The sequence below is a fragment of the Miniopterus natalensis genome, chromosome 2 (genome assembly GCF_054644295.1).
Source record: "Miniopterus natalensis isolate mMinNat1 chromosome 2, mMinNat1.hap1, whole genome shotgun sequence".
NCBI classification, from domain to species: domain Eukaryota; kingdom Metazoa; phylum Chordata; class Mammalia; order Chiroptera; family Miniopteridae; genus Miniopterus; species Miniopterus natalensis.
This window is the reverse complement of record NC_142082.1, coordinates 146,162,908-146,183,711: the sequence shown is the minus strand read 5'-3', so window position 1 is coordinate 146,183,711 and position 20,804 is coordinate 146,162,908. Positions and strand designations below refer to the sequence as shown.

The 20,804-nt window shown below is 37.7% G+C and overlaps 1 protein-coding gene across 2 annotated transcripts in view; it reads right to left on the bottom strand.

The window, feature by feature from the left end:
* The window catches only part of NELL2 (neural EGFL like 2), a 285,918-nt gene that overhangs the window by 187,585 nt on the left and 77,529 nt on the right, over positions 1–20,804 (bottom strand). For both annotated transcript variants that reach the window (XM_087814712.1, XM_087814711.1), the window contains exons 5-10: positions 19,029–19,199; positions 18,826–18,922; positions 16,186–16,258; positions 15,935–16,017; positions 14,950–15,078; positions 13,365–13,467 (exon numbers count right to left, since the gene is read on the bottom strand). In XM_087814712.1, coding sequence (XP_087670838.1) covers positions 13,365–13,467; positions 14,950–15,078; positions 15,935–16,017; positions 16,186–16,258; positions 18,826–18,922; positions 19,029–19,199 — 656 coding nt within the window. The remainder of the gene's footprint in view (positions 1–13,364; positions 13,468–14,949; positions 15,079–15,934; positions 16,018–16,185; positions 16,259–18,825; positions 18,923–19,028; positions 19,200–20,804) is intronic.

The window sequence follows — 20,804 nt, the reverse complement described above, 5'->3', positions numbered from 1 at the left end:
CAGCCAATCAATGACTCTCTCATCATTGATGCTTCTATCTCTCTCTCCCTCTCCTTTCCTATCTCTGAAATAAAAAAAGATATAGTAAAAAACAAAACAAAAAAACAAAACAAATGAAACTGGAATTATTGGTTAACTTGTTTGGCAAAAAAAAAAAGTTAACTAGAATTATTATCTCATGTCTACAAAAGTAAATCACAGAATATTGATTAAAATGAAAAATGAGGGGCCATTCTGTGGTTAGAAGGTAAATATTTTTATGAATAAAAAGAGTAAAAGGCTTTTTTTAAACATGACTAGATGATGCGGTTACATAAAAATTTTAAATCTTAATGTTGAAAAACACTAAATAAAAGAGACAAAAATATGAAATATATTTGCAACATATACCAGATGAGTTTTGTTATAAAATAATCTCTTCCAAGTCAAGAAGCAAAAATACAAAGAATTGAATTTTAAAGTAGACAATGTAAATGAAAAATTAATTCAAAAAATAAATACAAATATATGAAAGAATTCAACAATCCAGATTTTTACCTCTACTTCTGATCTTTGTCCCAGACTCCAGACTGTTGTATACAACTGCTTGCTCCACATTTCCATTTAAATGGCTAATATACGTCTTAAACAGAACATATCTAAACTGAACTCTTAGCCACGTTCCCAAATCTTAGCCTTCCCCATCTTAGTTAATAGCAACTCCATCCTTCTACTCCCTCAATCCAAAAATCCTGAAGTCACCTCAGCTCCTCTTTTACTCATGCCCATAATCAAGCCATCAGAAAATACTCTTGGCTCCCCCCTCAAAATGGATCCAGATTCTAACTCCCACCACTTTCACTTAATGAAGCTACTACCATCATCTCTTCTCTGCATAAGCGCAAAACCAGACCTGCCTTACTTAAAATATGTAACTTGCATTCTGTTGCCCTTAGGATAAAAATAAAACTCCTTAATCTGGCTGCTTCTTACCCCTCCAGCTGCATTTCACAGCACGGCCTTGACCCTGCACATCAGCCACACCAGCCTCCTTCACACATCCTGCCTCCCTATGCAGAGTCCTTGCATATTAAATCCTCTTGGCCTGAACGTTTCTCCTTTCTTCTGTTCACTAGTGTCACGCTATTTGCTCATCGGGTCTCAGCTCGAACACCATTTTCTGATGGATGCCTTTCCTGATCGCCCATCGAGGTGAATGTCACTTATTACAGGTGCTTTGTCAACATCTTACTGCTGCAACATTGCCTTGCATACGTGATCATTGTATGATTAATGTCTGTCTCTTGGACTTGATTTTTAGGACTTTGTTCACTGCTGTATCCTCAGTCTTTGGCAAAGACTAAATCATAGGAGGTGCTTAATAACTTTTCTCAGAAGAATGAAAATTATAGAAAAGAAACTCACTAGTAAGACATACAATTTCACCTTTATTTCACTTAATTTCTCTACGCATAGGACAGTCATACCCATACTACTGTTTCTAGGATTATGCCAAGCTCTCCAGCTCCTAAATTCATTCTTGGGCATGTGGGAAACTCAGCCAAGACAGTTAATCCAATTCTTACATTCCACTTCACATGCTACTGATTGTCTCCCCAGCCCTAAGTCCTTCAGCATTCAGAAATCATGGTCTGAAGGGACATTAGCAGATGAGATAAATCAGTGAACAAGCACAATGCTCATCTTATTCTATACTAGCCCACCCCCTCCCTTCTACCCAACCAACAAATAAAAGTGACCTTCGGAGATTCAGGGCCTGAGAAACGCTGGAGGTTGACTACAGGCAAAACATAAGTAAGAAATTCTTAATACCACTTGCTGCGAGGTGGCCTAATTTGTGATCAGAAAAGCTCAATTTTTTAGTGGCTTAAAAAGATGATGCTTACCCACAAAATAGTTGGAAAAGAATGTGTTACCCGCTGCATTTTTTTCTGTTCCTCCAAACATAATAATAAAGAATTTGCTTCCTAAATCTAACAATAATGACTTGGACAAAAAGAAAAAAAAAATAGTTCATGCATCATGTCTTCTTAAAAATAATACTACAATAAGCTATGAGGACCTGAAAGTGGTCAAACAGGCTTCAATAGGTTGAATAAAAACTTAAGAGACTACCCACTCTTGGTTTTAGCATCATGAGATACATTTGTGCAGGCTCACTAACTCTTCCTAGATCATCATTTTTCAAATAACCCCAGGAATCAAGTGGCATGGAGCATAGATTGTGGCAGAATTTTTACAAAGGAGAAAAGGGAATTTAGGCTTGTGGAAAAATGCATTGTCCTAAAGTTTTCTAGTACTGGCTTCTTTTGTTAATCATTTTATTCTTACAAGACCTAAAATAAAAACCAGACTTCAATCTACGTGGGACGTGAATGGTTACAAGTTGGTTGAGAACAGTTGAAACACTGAGATAGCACAAGTCATCTCAGTAGAGCCACCTGGCATAAACTAAAACTATGTATCTTATAAAACTGTAGGAAGCTACTATTAGGCCTGGGATGTCAGACTGATGTGAATTATTCCATCAAGAGTATTTAGAAATAGACCTCATCAAATGAAAATGAAAAAGAAAAAGTTTTTAAAATATATTTGGAGACCAAGGAGAAAGAATTCTCTATGATCACTGACTTTCAAGAATTCCAGTTAATAATCCAGATAAGTCTATACTTTTTCTGTAACTACTTTTGTTTTAATTCAGCGTGCATTCCCTGTTCTTTCTTTACCAAAACCACATAAAGATCCCACTAGAAATCATGAGCTTTTAGAATTTATTTTCCTGAACTATCAGAATCAAGTTTCTAGTCCATATATGAGGAAGGCACAAAGTCATGAAAAGTTTTGTTTCCTGCAATAGACGAAGACACTTCATTTCAGTAATAAATAATGGATCATTTGCATATGGTTTTTCTCTCCTTTCTTACTGCTTATAGAAATAAATGTTATAAAGTTGCATTTCCTAAGTATTTACATATCCTTTGAACATATGATTATTGCTATCCCTGGAAAATCATAAACTTTCTACTTCCCCCTTTACACTGTTTTTCTCTTCTCACTAGTGAAGTATGTGACGCATCACATAGACAGAATATGAGACGCTGCATGTGCTCCAGCTGCAGTGCTGCCACCGTCCTGGCGGGGTTACCTCAGGAAAGTGAAGTAACCTCCCTAAGCTTCAGTTTCCACATCTGTGAATTGGGAGCCATTATAATCAGCAAGAGAAATGATTCATGTTAAATTCTCATACTCTGAAAATACTTAACAAATGTCAGCTTAAAACATGTGCTCTGAGACCTTACTGCATACTTCAGATCCAAGAGAGAAAAACAAAGCACTATTGAGAACCTGGGCAACCAGGAAAACACACCCAGGAGCTAAATATTTGCTAATTAAAATGTGTTCTGTACCAGCAGTTTTGGTGTCACCCAGGAGCTGGTTAGAAATGCAAACTTTCAGGCCTCAACCCAGAACCACTGAATCATACTTTTCATTTTAACAAGACCCCCAGATGATTCATCTTCCCATTACAATTTGAGAATCATTGAGCTGTGATGTGCTCCTGTATAGACGCCTCATAACTTATTGCACAAAAATTTTCAGGTTTCAACAAAATTACCAAAGTATGTGTCATGGATCGTTGGGGTCACTTGCCAGCAGCTAAAATCATAAATTGCATACCTATATATTATTAGACATATACATACAAAACAATTGTTTGTGGGACACTTTTTTTAGAGAGATAATTTTTATAAAAATTTATTTAAGCCACCCTGGCCAGTTTGGCTCAGTGGTTGGAGCATTGGCCCAAGCACTGAAGGGTCACAGGTTCAATTCCTGGTTGGGGGCGAGTACCTGGGTTGCAGGTTTGATCCCTGGCCCCAATCCCTGATCCTCAGAGGCAACCAATTGATGTGTCTCTCTCACATCGATATTTCTCTCTCTTTCCCCCTCCTCCCTCCTTTCACTTTCTGTAAAGGATCAGTGGAGAAAATGTCCTCTGGAGAGGGTTAGCAACAACAACAACAAATTATTTAAGGCAAACAGAGGATACACCCGGAAGCAAGATCTCAACCAACTGAGAAAAATGCTTCTAAGAATGGCAGTTAGCAGTTTCTTTTATGCATTTGGGACTAAGTAAATTAGGTTATATGAAGGTGGGAGAAAGCAAGGCAGGGACTGGATTACAGAATAGTTGACAAGATTATGTGCTCTCTTGAGAACGGCTTATTTCAAAGATGTATTACCCTAGATGCATGGAAACAATGGATAGTGCTTGCTTAAGGCAAAGGTAAACTTTTTACTGAAGAAGTAATAGGCCTGTGGTGTGACCACCCACCGTGACCTGCCCAGATTTATGATCAGATCACCCTGTGAGGTTACTTTCAGTAGAACCCCTTTATCAAACAGCATATAATCTTATGGTATCAGCAGAACATTATAACGGAGCTGAAAAATTCCTATTGCTCAGTGATGTCATAGCAGTCATACTGAACATATTACACACTTTCCATTTTATCACAATTGCCTACCGTACTCAGTATAGTAGAGTAACATGCTGTACAGCTTTATAGCCTAGGAGCTGCAAGGGAACAGAATTTGTCGACCCAAAATATGTGAGACGTCTCTTTAGAAGCTTAAAGTTCCTGAGTTGGATGGAACTCCATTCTTACCACCACCAATTCCACAAACAACTTTTAAAAGCAAGCTCATGTGATTTCATATGTAATTTTTATAGTTAAATAGTTTTCAATTTGGCGCCAGCTTCTGCATAAAAAGTAATGTGCCTGAATTATACTCTATTACAACCGTATCTAAACTACAAAAAGAAGCCCTTTCTGATCCTTCCTCACACTGAACTCCTATATCACTGTGTTTTCTTCATTTAGTTTTCAATCTATGCTAATTTTATACAATCTGTAAATATATACCAGAGAACACAGGCCACATACAGTATGCAAGGCATCGAGAGCGGAGTCCAGTGCAGCTGAGTTGCTGTTCTGTATTTTTTGTCGGGGGTGGTAGGCGTTGTGGCTTCATTCTCTCTCCAATGGGCACTATGATGTCCATTTACCTTTATTACAGAACTGATCTTCCTGAGTTACTACTTTCCCATAATTGCCAAAATCAACTCGTAAGATGCTTTAAATTGCATGTATCTTATATTTCCCTAGTCTGATTTCAAATGAGATTCTGTATGATATCTATTGAAGAGAAAATAAGCTCATTTTTAAAACAATTACCTAACCACACTGAAGATAAGAAATTGCATCTTCTGCCTAAGATGAATGTTTCTCATCTGTCTTAAACTGAGTCTCATATGAATGACATCTAGATTATCGCTCTTTTCTTTGGTATAAATCTCAAATTCTGTCACTTATTTCCAAGCCTTCCACTCCTAAGGAGGACTAGCCCGATCACTTAGAGAGTCCCATTTTTAGTCTCCTAGAACAATGCTAGACAGTTTCATTTGGTTATCATTAGAGACAGACTTGCACAAAGCTTTCTTGTGAAAAGTTTTAGGCCACTTAAGCAATGTCATTTAATGGGCACAGAAATTCTTTTGAGAAAATGTAATGGGGCATGAAAAATAATAAAATCCACAAAATACATTAATTCAATGATCATTCTCAATAATAAAGAAAAATTACAATTCAGAGTGGAGAACTAGAGGCTGAGTGCTCTATTATTTTAGAATAAAAGATGATTAAATAGGCACAGCCTATTTAATGCCTCCGAGTCAGAGGGCGGCGCCCCCTGTAGGCCTTCTGGAAAACCACTTTCATTTCAGAAAACCATAAATTCAAAATATTCTGATGCCATCTATGGAATTTCCTGAAGATGTGGAACAGCGATTGAGTGTAACAATGTTGCATTTGAGCTCACTAGACAACATTGTTTGTGGTAACACAAGAAAGTTTAGGTTTCCATAGATGATCTCTCATTAGGGGATCTCCCATGAACTGACATTACTATGTTCCTTTTAAAGACCTAGTGAAACAAAGACAAAAGTGGTGTCTCCAGTTTTCCCTCAGCGCTGCTCTTATCGGAAATAATGTCCAGGACCAGCTTTTTGTAGAGTAACTGGAAAGTGCTGACTTGGTAATTCCACCATTAGCAATCTACCCTATAGATAAAGTCACATAAAACTGCACCAAAATTATGTATTAATGACACCCTGAAATACTATTTTTCATAAGAAAAAAACAACAAGTTGGAAACAACTGAAATATCTTTTGAGGGGGAGAAGCAGTATTATAATATACTATACATCAAAATAATATGCAGCAATTTTTAATAGTTCCACAGTATGGAAACACCTCTAAGATAAACGTCCAGGAAATTGTAGGATATCATGTACCATATACAAAAAGCCTACACATGCATATGTGAGCAGATGCCTTAAAATTGGTCTGAAGTAGAAGTAATAGAAGTTTGGGGAAGGAAGAAAAAAGGAGATTGCTATGTTTTCTTTTATGTCTTTTTGGATACTTTGAATATTTACTCTGTGCATGCATTATGTTTAATAAAAGGTAAAAATGCGTACAAGGATCAGAAAGAGAAATGACAGCATCAAGCAGCTTATTCCATGCAAGGCTGTGGAGTACAGGACACAGTAGCCAAATCACTGTGACACTGTCGCCATTCTGTGATCCTATTCTGCCTTTTCCTGGCATCCAGGTCAGCTACCAGCTGACTAATTAACAGACTTATATTTTTTGAAAGATTGTTAAAATGTATCGTGTGGTGTCTCATATAGTCATTAATCTGAAGGCTGTATTGTTCATTATTCTTGCTTATTAATATATTGCCTCTTCAGTATTTTTCCACTGATTTGACATTTATCAATTTTTATAGTGTGTAAAACATAGCAGTATACCAAATGCTATTTTTGAAGAATTATTTTAAAATATCAGCACAGCACAGCCGGGCGTGGCTCAGCGGTTGAGCATTGACCTAGGACCCAGGGATCAGGGTTCGATTCCCGGTCAGGGCGCATGCCCGGGTTGCGGGCTCGATCCCCAGCAGGGGGCGTGCAGGAGGCAGCCCATCAATGACTCTCATCATTGATGTTTCTATCACTCTCTCCCTCTCCCTTTCTCTCTGAAATCAATAAAGATATATTTTAAGAAAATAAATAAATATATATATATATCAGCACAAAATTAATGACAGTGTTTAGGAAGCCTACAGGATTATCTTTATGAAATATTTAATGAAACTTAGCTATTTTGTCTTCAGTGCAAATATTCCCTATCATAAGTTCAATGATCTTAACTATGTAATGCACAAGTAGACTATTTTCTTGCCCATTTTTTTCCACACAGACTTATAGTAATAAAAAAGTATCCTAATTCTATTATTTACCCATATTATTTTAAATACTAAATTAGGGTTATTTTGGTGAGAAAAGACTGAATCTACACCAAGACCATAGGCATGATTTACAGTTACATCATTAGCTCTCAGCTCATTCAATGTTTGCTATGACATAACATATTTTTTTAAACTGCAGACTTTCAGGAAACTTTCTAAAAATATTGCATCTGACATGTAAAACAGCACACCTTCCTTCTGATTGCTATCTCTACCTTTTTCCTTACTGCACAGGTCCCCTTGGTCTATACTGGTATTCTGGCCATACAGCCAGAGTCTCTACAATGCCAACTAATCTATAATTGTGTTCATCAGCAAGACTGGCTGACACAATTTAAAGATAACTCCAGAGCATACGGCATGTTTCTCATGCTTCCAGCATCACCACAGAGACAGCTAAGTGGTTATGTGGCTCCCAAAGTATTTTCTTTTTAAATGTATCCTACATAAATTATATAAATTGGTTTTCCTTATTTTAAGAACAAAGAGATGCTTGAAGAATTATATCCCACTGATTTTTGTTCCTCACTCCCATAGTCACATGTTCGAAAGCCTCTGAATCAGTTTAATTACCTTGCCCATACCCTTTTGTTAAAAAATTGCCAAATCACTTGAGTGGCAGTCATTTAACCCCTGTCCCTACTGTGCTCGCATGTTAAATGACAAGGTTAGAACCATCCACATTATTTTTATAATGTGAAAATAAAAGAATCAAACCTCCCAAAATATCATATCCTGCCAAAAAGGAAAAGTAATGCTCTTTGGGAAAATGTAAATATGTAAGAAAAATCTACTCATTTTCTATTATTTAAAAGTAATGAAAGTGACCTATAAATATATGAAAAAGTGCTCATCTTCACTAGTCATGAAGGAAATGCAAATTTTAACTACAATACAATATCATGTGCAATACAACATCATCTAGCATAATGCCTGAAGTTTAAAAGACAAAAAATGCTAAGTGTGGGTGAGGATGTGGAGCAACTGGAGTGTCCATACGTTGTTGGTGGGAGAGTAACCTGGTCTAACCACTTTAGAAAACTGTTTGGCAAAACAATTTTGCTAAAGAGAAAAACAGATTTGCCAAAGAAAAAATAGTTTCACTCTATAACCAAACAATTTTAAGGTTTATACCCATCAGGCATGCATAACAGGAAAAACCATGTAAATAAGAATATTTACAAAACTATTTACAAAGCCAAAAACTGGAAAGCACCCAACTGCCCTTCAACAATAGATTAGCTTATGGCACATTAACACAAATAGAATATATACAACAATAAGCATGAATGATCATCATTAACATGCAAGGATGAATTTCACAAACATGATTTTGAATAAAAGAAGCCAGACACAAAAGAACAGATAATTCATGATAAATTGGTTCTTAGTGTCAACCTTGGTCACGACCTATCCAAAATATTGAGAAAGAGAATGACAGTGTGTGTGTGGGGGGGGGGGGACCACCTTGCATTATATACCAATTGTTTAATCTTGGAAAATTTATTTAACCTCCTTGGCCACATTTATCCTCTGTAATGGGGATAATGAAACCTTCTTCCCCAAAAGCAAACAGCTGTTCTCAAGATCTCTGAGGTCCTGTGTAGCTTTAAATCTATGACCCAATGAGATAGCTTCACTACTTTGTATTTTCATCAATAGAAACATGAATGGTTCTTTCAGTGAAAACAACATAATCAGTAACATTGTTCTAAGCACTTTACATGTGTCACTCATTCAGTCCTCACACCAACCCTATAAAATAGATATAATTGCTCTCTCCATTGTACAGATGAGAAAACTGAGACTCTGAGAGCTTAAGTAACTTGACCAAAGTTACACAGCTAATAAGTGGTAAAGCCAGACTTTAAACCAAGAAAGATCTAACTCTATAACCACATACTTAACAATAACACAATATCAGGTACCAACATCATTTATCATCAATGTCTAAAAAAATAGCTTCTTCTGTAAAGGACGTTATAGCACTAGCTCAGATTTGCTTCAGATTTCCTTTTTGCGTAAATCACCTTTTCTGTGAAACAGAGCTCTGTGTTCAAACTTAATCTACAGGCCACTGAAGGGAAACTAAATGAATGCACTGAATACTTTTTTTCTAATTTCAGTGACTTTTCATAACTTTCCACTTTCTAAAACTTTAGTCAATTATTTTTTGTTAATTCTTTGTTTTTATATTTTTAACCTGGGCTGAGATTTTATGTACTTTAACTAGCTTGACCTCATCCTACTGCAGAGTTAAACTCATTCAAAATATTTACACTTTACATTTTCTAGAGTTATTTTTAAATTGTGTCAGCCAGTCTTGCTGTTGGTTAGTTGAGCGCCTATGGCTGGGATGAAGGATGTGGTGATGTTGGCCGAAAGGGGAGAAGACTGAGAGAAAAAAGCAAACTCTATTTGCTCTGGCCAGTGTTGCTCAGTGGTTAGGGCATTGGCCCACACACGGAAGGGTTTTGGGTTTAATTCCTGGTCCAGGGCACGTATCTGGGCTGCAGGTTCAATCCCCAGCGAGTCATGTGCAGGAGGCAACCAATGTGTCTCTCTGAGATGGATGTGTCTCTCTCTCCCTCCCTCCTTCTTTTCCACTCGCTCTAAAATTCAATGGAAAAAATATCCTCAAATGAGGATTATCCTCAAACAAACAAAAAAAAAGCAAATTCTGCTTACTTTGCATTCAACCTAGATTTAGCCAGGACCCCAAATGGCTTTGTACGGCAAACTCAGTTACCAGGACAGTGGATAAAAGTGGATCACTTCCATTGATTGTAACAAGATGGTTTTAAAGAAGGGAGTAGGCTTTCAGAGCACAGCACATTCTACGGGCAATGCCTACCTTACAGAGTTGTTGTAAAGATTACATGAGGAACGAGCATGTTCCTTCTAACCTATGGAAGTGACATGGCTTCATTATTGTTGTGATTATTATTACCTTCATGATTTGGCATTGACATTCCTGCCTTTGGGTTGTATCCTGTCTCTGTTTAACTCCACCACAGCAGCTCAAGGGTAGGGACAGGAAAGGTGAAGGCCCTCCTCCCCACACTTTGCTTATGTAGATTCAAATAAAGAAAAGTGACAGGCTTGGTTCTCTCTGACTTCTTTCCCAGAAGAACAACCATCTTAGTATTCATCAGTATTTATATTTGGATAAAGGGCTAGAGCTGAAGTTTCAGAGGGAAAATACAAGGCAGACTGCGAAAGAGGCCTGCTCAGAGCCTGGAAGCATTAAATAAAGAACAGCCAAAAATGCCTGGCCACATGCACTTGCTATGTTCGTTCAATCCTGACGTAATGTTCAGCAGTTAGAATAAGTGTTTTACCTTCCAAGGACTTTACAAACAGTGAGTGATTAATCTTTTTAAACAGTTCTCACTAAAGAATGTATTTTATTAATATTATGTCACTAAGAAGGCTATTGAGCAAAGGAGTTTCAATGATAGGCTAAGTTCAGAGTATAAAAGGAAGGCTTATGCTTTTGTTTTAAGAAGTGAAAATCATAGAACTTAACTTATATTCAATTGAAATTAAGTGCTCTGCCCGGCCAGGCGTGGCTCAGCGGTTGAGCATCAACCTAGGATCCAGGCGATCGGGGTTCGATTCCCGGTCAGGGCACATGCCCGGGTTGCGGGCTCGATCAATGACTCTCTCATCATTGATGTTTCTATCTCTCTCTCCCTCTCCTTTCCTCTCTCTGAAATCAATAAAGATATATTTAAAAAAAAAAAAAAGAAATTAAGTTCTCATGAATCATAACAATGATAATACTGGAAAAATTAACATAGGAAAATAAGACTTTACTTATCATATGTAACAGTGAGATACAAATGTATAACTAGTGGCTTCTTTCACCTTCAGAATATATGAAAATCTGAACAAGGTAAACAAGTCAGTTAATGATTACTAAATTTATTTTAAATGTCATTTATCTTTTATAAAATAAGTTTTTGCAAAACTTTTAAGAAGCACATTTCTTGAAGTATTTTTAGTGACTGATTTTAAAATTGTGCATGTGAAGACAGATTCTCAAAAAATCCCTCAGAACATTTACCATATAAACTAAATGCTTATTTCCCTTAGGAGAAAAAAATTCTATGAAAAAACCTTGCTAGCTCTAGTAAAGTGCTGAATTCATCAGAACTGGAAGTTCAAATACTAGAAATACAAACAGACAGACATAAATCCTCTATATTCCATGACACTAATGTCACTGAATATGACCAGAAAGACAGTCACATTGTCCTTGCTATTTTTAACCACATAAAATGAAAGACTCAGATGAATTATTCTGGCATTTCTTCAGTGATGTTGTGGTCCCCTCACTGATCACTTAGGTGCAGCATTCACTGTTTTATATACGAAGCAAACACAGTAGATTTTCCATCATTGACACCAAAGCCTGCCAGAAGCACTTTGCATTTATGAATCTCAAAATATTTTACCATTTCAGTGAGTCTAACTGCATGTTGTTGGGGTGATTTCAAGTATAGTCTGATTTAGTAGGCAGTTTACTGTTGGTAACAGAGACAAACGGTAAAATCAGAATCAAAATTCAGTACTTCTGACTAATGCATCTATCATGATGATCATTTCAATCAGCCCATCTCTAATAAAATCGACACCACTTAATGCAGATATATCAGACTCACAGGAAAAAATATACAAGTATTGGTGGAAAAAAGAATAAAAGAAGCTAAAGCAAAAAGTCTAACTCCTGCTCTTGTCATGTTATGAATAGAAGGCCCTATGGAGGGCCCTTCTTCCTCCTATATCCAACTCTCTACAAAGAAAACTACAGAACATTGCCACTAGCTTTTAGTAATTAAGGCATATCCCAGGAAAAACTCAGATTGCCTCTCACCAAGGAAATGAGCTAGTGACACAGGTAAGAACAATTACATTGAAGCATTCCTGGTTCAGCCAAAGCTACTTGAGGCTAATACACTTTCACGAAATGGATTGGCTTCAATGTAAATGCTAATAAAATTAAATATAAATGAGCTCCTGGGAAAATTAAATCAATGAACTACAAAACAACTCCCTGATTTTCCTCTGACAGTTGTCGCTCTCACCAGCAGTTAGCACATTGCACACTGTGTAGGTGACTGAGGTGTGGCAATGGCAATGGAAATGGGCCAGAGAAATAACCCTCTTTCTCTTCTACCCTTGCCCTTTCCCTCCCTTCCCACTTATCTCTGTCTCTGCGTGTATATGATTATACTGCACTTACACAGCCCTATATATTCTACAGATGCACTTTATAACAACTTACTTTTCATATATGTTCCTCTCTCCCTTTGAGCAATAATTGCTAAATTTTAAATGCTCCTTTAAACAAGGATTTAAGGGCAGCCTTTTAAAGTATAAGTAACACAGATGCAATGTTTTCTGTTCTTGAATGAACCCATTTCAGGACAGCTAGGAATTCAAAGAGCATTTCCTGACATCAGAAGTGAACTGCATGGCTGCTATACAGCAGGACAATTGCTTACTCACTGGTGTGAGCCTCTTTTTGTGAATAAAAGGCCATGGCCTTGTCCATGATGGACAATTCTATAACAATGTGGACTTCTGTGATTTGGGCTAACGAAGCTGGCATATCATCTATTGTTGAATGTAACTTGTATCATGGATTTTCTAGGTTATAATGACTAAAAGTAGACCATTTTTGACCTATTTATGTCAAGTAGTGGAATGAGAGAAATACCTTCCACTAAGTTTCTTACACCTTTCTATTACTGTCATTATGCAGAATAAATTCCTCCAAGAAAAGATTTCTCTGCTAAAATAAAGTAGAGCCTTTTAAATGGAAAAGAACTGATCAACCAAAAGAGAAAAGGTGTTCTTCCAATTTTCCACCATTTCTAGAAGTTATTTAGCTTGCCCAGATTGAACCAATGATGGGTGAATATTTATTAACACAAAGCTTTATTTTTGCCAGAGGAAGTATTCATCATAAAAGTTATGCTTACATTTGCATTCTTTACAGCACTTGCCATCCACGTATGCAGGAGCCGACTTAAGTGGGCAGTCAGGATCCGGGCAGATCAGAGTTTCACACTGGATGGTTCCATTCTGACAAAACAACATTTAGGGAATTTCCAAGCTGCAGTTTGGTAGTCTTCAAGTATTTTTAAATCTGCTTCTTAAATTTCAAAGTCTTCCCACAAAATTTCATGAATACCCCTCTTCTCTCTGTTCATTATACAATAAAACCCATAACACCGAGACCCACAGCAATACAAACTGGGTCAGAACACAGCTGGCGACTGGCTCCCACCTTCTGTCCAGCGAGTGACTGTAACTGCGCCAGGGTTCTCGCCTTGTGCAGCGAGGTGGATGAGGCCGGGGGGGGGGGGGGGATGGCACATGCTGACTGGAGACAGCAGCCAACAGTGAGCCTGGGACACGCGTCTCCCCACATTACTCACCAAGTGAGTATCGACAGACCAGGAAAATAACTGCAGCCTTCCTGAAGGCCCAGCCTCAGGACTCGGAATCTGCCCCCGGGCATTTAGGATGGCACAGGCTGCCACCAAGAGGTGGAGGTGGCGCGGACACTCACCACAAGAGGTGCCAACCTACAGGCAGAGTGGGCAAGGAATTTGATTCCTGGAGGTCATCTAGGACTCCCAGGTTGCTAGCTGCTGTTCTAGTCATTTTATGGACCTCACTATACCACATCTCGTGTTTTACTCAGTTGAATTTTTGACCCCCAATTAACAAATTGGGAAGGTTTTCCTTTATTTTGAAAGGGCTATGACTTTAGTAGGAGCATAATATGTCCCTGAATAGAAAAATCACATAACACACACACACACGTGTGTGCTACCTTTGACCTTTTTACATGGGTGATATTCTGCTTTTGAATAAACTTGATGGACTTGGGGAAGTTTTTTAAAAAAAAGACTAATTCACGTAGACCTCTGATTTCTTTCCAGTTAACCAGTTTTAATAGATGAATTCGTGTGGAATTTAGAAGTTCAAAACCAAACTGCTTGTGAAGTTTGAAATAATAATAATGCACTAAATATTCTACTTGATTAGTGAGCAACTAGAGAAATCATATTTATTTAAACCCTATAATTTGTATTCCACTATATTAGCAAACACTTAAAGATGATCTTAATTAAACTCCATCATTTGTTTATATGGACCAATCTGGTCACAGTATTTCATGCTGCATTCAATTTAGTTTTATTAAAATACATTAATAAATACGTGAGGGGGAAATTCCTGGAAATGCTAAGGATCACAGGATAGAATCCTTTGAGAATCACCTTACTAAACCAATTTAAATTGCTCAGTTCATGTGTGTACCAATAAATTTAAATGTTATAGCATTCCTGAGCCATAACAATCTTTACAGGCTCGAAAGTGTCTTTAATAATGCAGCACGCAGTTCTTTAGATGTGACCGGGTTTGCTGGCCACGTTAGTGTTGTGCCTTTCTTATGGAAATGGGTCTTAAAATTTTCATGATTACATTATTTTAATAAATTTTTAAAGAGTGGGGGCATCCGAGGTCCCTTCCTCTGAAATCCAGCGAAAGCCATACCAGGCACGTGCAGTTCTTACAGCCGTCTGTCCAGGACTCGAATTCTCGGTAGGTGGTTCCCTTCACGGTGCAGGTTCTCTCGCAGTAGCACTGATCCAGCCTATTCATTCTCTGCTCAGCCCGAGACAACTGCGGCACAAAGAAAGGGGTTCGGACTGCTCACCACTCCAGCGATGCACAAATCAAAAATACTCCAGCAGTCATCCGATTGTGTTAGTGTATAGCAGTAACAGTGGCTGTGCCCATCACCGATTTTTATAAATATATTTATAACTTTAGTTTAAAAGAGAGGATTTTCTCCCTCTTATTTTTGTAAATTTGTTCTTGCCTTTGGAAAAAAAGTTTAATTTATAAGATATAAGTGAAGGCTAAGTCAAAATAGCATCGCCCACAATACAGAGAAGCGCTTTCCATTTGTAAAAATGTTTAATTTCATGACTATGTCAACTCAAGTGAAATCATAAATTTTAAAATTTATATTGTGTCAGAAACAAATCATCCCTATACAACACAACTTTCAAGCTATTAGTGAGTACTATGTAAATGACAACAGCCTGATAAAATTGTAGGTAAGACAGTGAATTATCCTACAACTGCAACACAGTGTAGAAAGCATTTGTGGGACCATTTCCTTCACATAATCCTAGTGTCTACATTCTTTACAATATCCTCTCCTTCTGTTTAAAGAAAAACTCATTAAAATAAACACTAAAATAAACAATAAATCCTGTTGTAATAAGCAGTATAAAAAACAGGTAATCTGCCTTATTCATGACTTATTGAATCATTTGTTATATAGATGGCCAGGGTTTGAATATTTATAAGCCCTTTCCTTATGCAAGGGATTTAGATTTAGATTTAACCCTAGCAAAGAGTGTAGTATAAAAAAAGTCTCAAAGGTGAACATCTATGGTTATAAAAATATCTATAAAGAACCTCAAGGGTTTTTGAGCTCCCCCACACTGTATTTCTAAGTAGCTTTTACCTTGGCTGATGTTTTGGCCAAAATGTCCTGCAGCTCCATGATTTTCTGCACAAGTCCGTGGAAGTCATTGCAAGTTGGACAGGCTGAAATTGCAAACACTACATGGGTCAAGTTGTATTTATAAGGAGTTCAATCTGGTTAAGCCTATGCTGACAACTCATATAGGAAACTCCAATTTCAAACTGACATCCTGGACAAAATTAAGCAAGAAGCACACTTTAATCACACAACACAAAACCTAATGGACTTACTGCGATTAAGATCTGGGCACTGAGCAATAAATCCCTGGGGCATGACAAGTAATTGCACATCTTGCATTATACCCTGTGTATGAAAAATTAAATAAAAACCATATTACTTTCATCTACCCAAATTATGTTCATCAAGTTCACAAAGGAAAACATTACAGGATAGAATCACCAAAATCCCTGAGTAAAATCTTTTTTAATACATTGCTTTGACTTCAAACCAAAGGGAAAGGAATACATAAGGGAAAATAGATGATTACCCATGGGCTCTCTTATTGATAATATTTTTAAAGCCTGAAGGTCAAATGTCAAGATATAATTAAGAGGCAATAGTCATGTTATTTTGAGAAGTTATTTTTACTTAGCCACTGAAGTAAGTCTTGAAAATGACCTTTAAAAATCAACCTGAAAATCACTCCTGGTTTCAACAACGGTAAAATTGATACCAATTTTAAATTAACTGCAATCATCAAAAGAAAAGAACAGAATAACTGAGTTATAAAAGCAATGCTCATTTGAGCATTTCTCATTTTTCAGGGCAATCTTTTAAAACTAATATCTCAACTCGAAAAGGACAAAAGATAAATTAAACAGCTATACAAGCCGCAGTGACAAGTCCTTAAGAGTACAGAAAGTTTAGCATGAAATTTTTTAAATGCCAGCTGGAAATAACACATTTTACAGAAGGCCACATTACATGTTTCTAGGCAAAATTTACATGCATCCTCAGTCATTAAGGTGTAATTAGCTTCCAGCTTTTGGGACTCTGAAAGCAATGGCCAAAAGGTAGCTCAGGAATGGCCTCATCAGACACTCTCCAGCTGCCCCTTTCACCAACCACCCTCCTCTCTTCTTTCATCAACTTTGTACATTTTCTTTAATATTATTTCACTTTATCTCTTTGAGAAACGCAAACAGGAAGTCTAGTGACAGGAGTGATAATACCAACATATTTTCAAGACAATTTTGGATAAAGATTTGCCAAACACTGACCAATAACCTTCTAGCTATTTTATCTGATTAATGGCGTGGTACAAAAAGAATGGCAATGTGAAGGATAAGTATTTTAGTGTTCTGTGGCAAGTGATGGACCTGTTGTCTGCTTGGGTTTAAATTGAGGGGGCAATTTATATAAAAACTCCTATCGCTTGGAAGAGGCAAGATAAAAACAAGGCTACTGTGTATATGTGCACAGCACATCTCTAGTAGGCACCATTCAGTCAACAATAAAAGTATGATCCCTAGAGTAGTGCACATAATTAATGTATGAGAAGGATTCTGAGGCCTCATCTGGGCTCCATGGGAAAGACTGTTATGATTAAATAGAGAAGAGACTTGGCACTCACGGCGCAAATTTGCCATCCCTTACATGGGAAAACAGCATTGAATTTTCAGGATTTGCAGAAATGGGACCAATTCCCCGTGACTAGCTTCAGAGAAGCTACTTAACCTCCATGAGCAGGTTTATGCATATGTGAAGAGGGGAAGAAAGGGCAAAAAAGACCTTGCATCAAAGCCAGCAAGACTAGGATTAGATGAAATAACATATTCAAAGCACATGGTTTCCAGGTAATAGATGAAGTTTCACTTTTAAAAACACCATTCTAGAATTATAAACCCTGCTTAGAATACAATTTTAAAGTTATCGGTACCTCCTCCACCTAAAATTCCACGAGTTGGACACACCCCCTATCATTCTTTTAACAACCATTTGCCAGGCCACTTGTGTATCATAGTCACTGGGGAACAAATGATTACACTTATGGAACAAGAAACATTCTGGATTTTATTCCTTTAAATACAGAAAGTTAAGTGGCATGTCTTTTAGATCCTCTACAATGTGGAATTCTACAGAGTGTGTCTCTAAGTAGACATTAAGAAAAAGATATAAATTACGACTGTTTTCTACTTTATGTTTTTATTGGTTTCAGAGAGGAAGGGAGAGGGAGAGAGATAGAAACATCAATGAGAAACATTGATCGGCTGCTTCCTGCAAGCCCCCTACTGGGGACCAAGCCTGCACCCCAGGCATGTGCCCTGACTGGAAATCGAACCATAAGCTCCGGGTTCATGGGTAAACCCTCAACCACTGAGCCACACTGGCTGGGCTACTTTCTACTTTTGATAGATTTTTTTGTGTGTATACATATATATGTTTGTGTGTGTATATGTGTATATATATATATATATTTGTGCATATATATATTGCTTTCTCACTTTCTAGTATATAAGGAGACCATGAATAATAAATATTAAAAAGCTTTCAATTCTCTATTAATAATATCCCTGTGAAAGTATCATCAAACTTTATATTTCAGTAGTGGAGAGTTTATTTATATACTAACATTTTAGACTTTTATTACTTTGAATGCCTAACTTCGAGAATGATATGTTAACTGCCCTGCTTGTAGTCTTGTGATCTTCTCTGAATGTCTAAAGATCAAACTCATTAGGGGAAAAAGAGAAAGTGGTGTTTGTCAGCTAAATAACACATAGCATAAAAAAGCCAAAATAGAAATAAACAAATAGAAAAAACTACACAAATCATTTTGTTTCACACCATAAACAGTAAAATGCACTTTTCCAAACTCATCAAAAAGCATTTATATATACGCTTATGCTCAGACTTTAGTCAAAAGATACCTTAAAATATCCGTGCGCATTATTTCTCTGTCCCAGCCAAAACGTTGTGCCCACAGGCAAGTCTATGGAGGGCTTTTCCACCACTCTCTCATATATTCTGCAAAATAAGAAACATCAGGGAAGTAATGTCAGTGAGCCAGTAAGGTAAGCGGCAGTCATTTCTTAGCATCTCCCATGCCCTGAACTGCGAACGTGTCACTTACTTATTGCAGTCAACGTGTAAAGTCAGGTGGGAGGCACTGACGGCTAAGGAAAGCTTGTGCCACTTGTCATCAGCCAAAATGTACGGGAAGGCCTCGGTGTGCGCGCGGCGGCCCGAGCGGTAGTGCAGCCTGACTTCGTTCCGGTGGCCGCTGCTCTCGAGTTCCAGGTACCTGCCAGGGGAGAGCCGCGGGAGCCCGGTGACGGCGCAGTTCACGGCGACGGCCACGACCTCGGCTCCAGAAGGCGGAGGAGGTGTGCTTCCCGTCCCTCCCCCTAAGACCAGCGAGACATTATATCAGGAAACAAACCTAAGAAGAGTCTAAAAGATGGAAGTCAAAAAACAAACAGCGAGGGACTGAGGACCTGAGGAACAAGACAATGGTGAGCTCCCTGGGTTTTCTTTCGGCCTCATATATGCACGCTTGGAACTGAAGAAGCCTGCAGCCTGGAAACACCAAGCGATGCGATGGGGGGGGGGGGGGGAGAAGAAACCGCCTGCTCCCTCTAGCCCGAGTACCAAGAAAGAGGGAGACTGGCAAGGCAAAAACTTTTAGAAAATAATCACTTCCTTCTAGTCAAACACCAAAGAAAAAAACCATGGTCACGCCCTCAATCATGCCAGCAAGGGCTAAATGGGGACACTGGATTTTCATCATCTTGAGGCAGAAATGATGCACCCAACACCTCCGCTAGGGTGGTGAGAGAAGACTTTTAACCCAGCTCAGCTGGCCAGTCATAAAGCTTCCCGGCATCAGTGGAGACCACATGAGGGGGAGCTTGGTGTCCCGCCCTCAAAGGCAGTAACAAAGCACTGTTACTCTCCTGACTGTGACAGTGTCAGAGGAAGCTCAGCAGAGTCAGGGCTTTCAGCACACAGCAGTAATAAGACCATCTCTACCAGCAGAGACCATGTGGCGAGTGGGAAACTTTACCCTCACCCAGGAGTAATACAAGCTCCCCTTCAGTTCTTAACAGAAGGTCAAGTGGAGAACCCAGACTTCAACTTCCTCCTGTGAGTAAGAAGGAGGCACTCTCCCATCCTGACAAAGCAGTGTCAGAGAAATCTAGGTAAAACAGGGAGTGGAAACAAGATCCAAGTCTCAGAACATGATACAAGAATGAGCAGGTTTAAACTGAAAACCATAGGCCATACCAAGACCAAAAAGATCTCAAATTAATGACAAAAAGACAATAGATAGATGATGATGATGATGATGATTGATAGACAGATGATGACAGAGATAGATGATGATAGATGATAGATAGATAGATAGATGATGATAGATAGATAGATGATAGATAGATAGATAGATAGATAGATAGATAGATAGATAGATAGATGATAGATAGATAGATAGATGATAGATAGATGATGATAGATAGATAGATAGATAGATAGATAGATAGATAGATAGATAGATAGATAGATGATAGATAGATAGATAGATAGATAGATAGATAGATAGATAGATAGATGATAGATAGATAGATGATAGATAGATAGATGATAGATAGATGATAGATAGATGATAGATGATAGATAGATAGATGATAGATAGATAGATAGATAGATAGATAGATAGATAGATAGATAGATAGGTGATAGATAGATAGATGATAGATAGATAGATAGATAGATAGATAGATAGATAGATGATAGATAGATAGATAGATAGATAGATAGATAGATAGATAGATAGATAGATAGATGATAGATAGATAGATATAGATGATAGATAGATAGATAGATAGATAGATAGATAGATAGATAGATG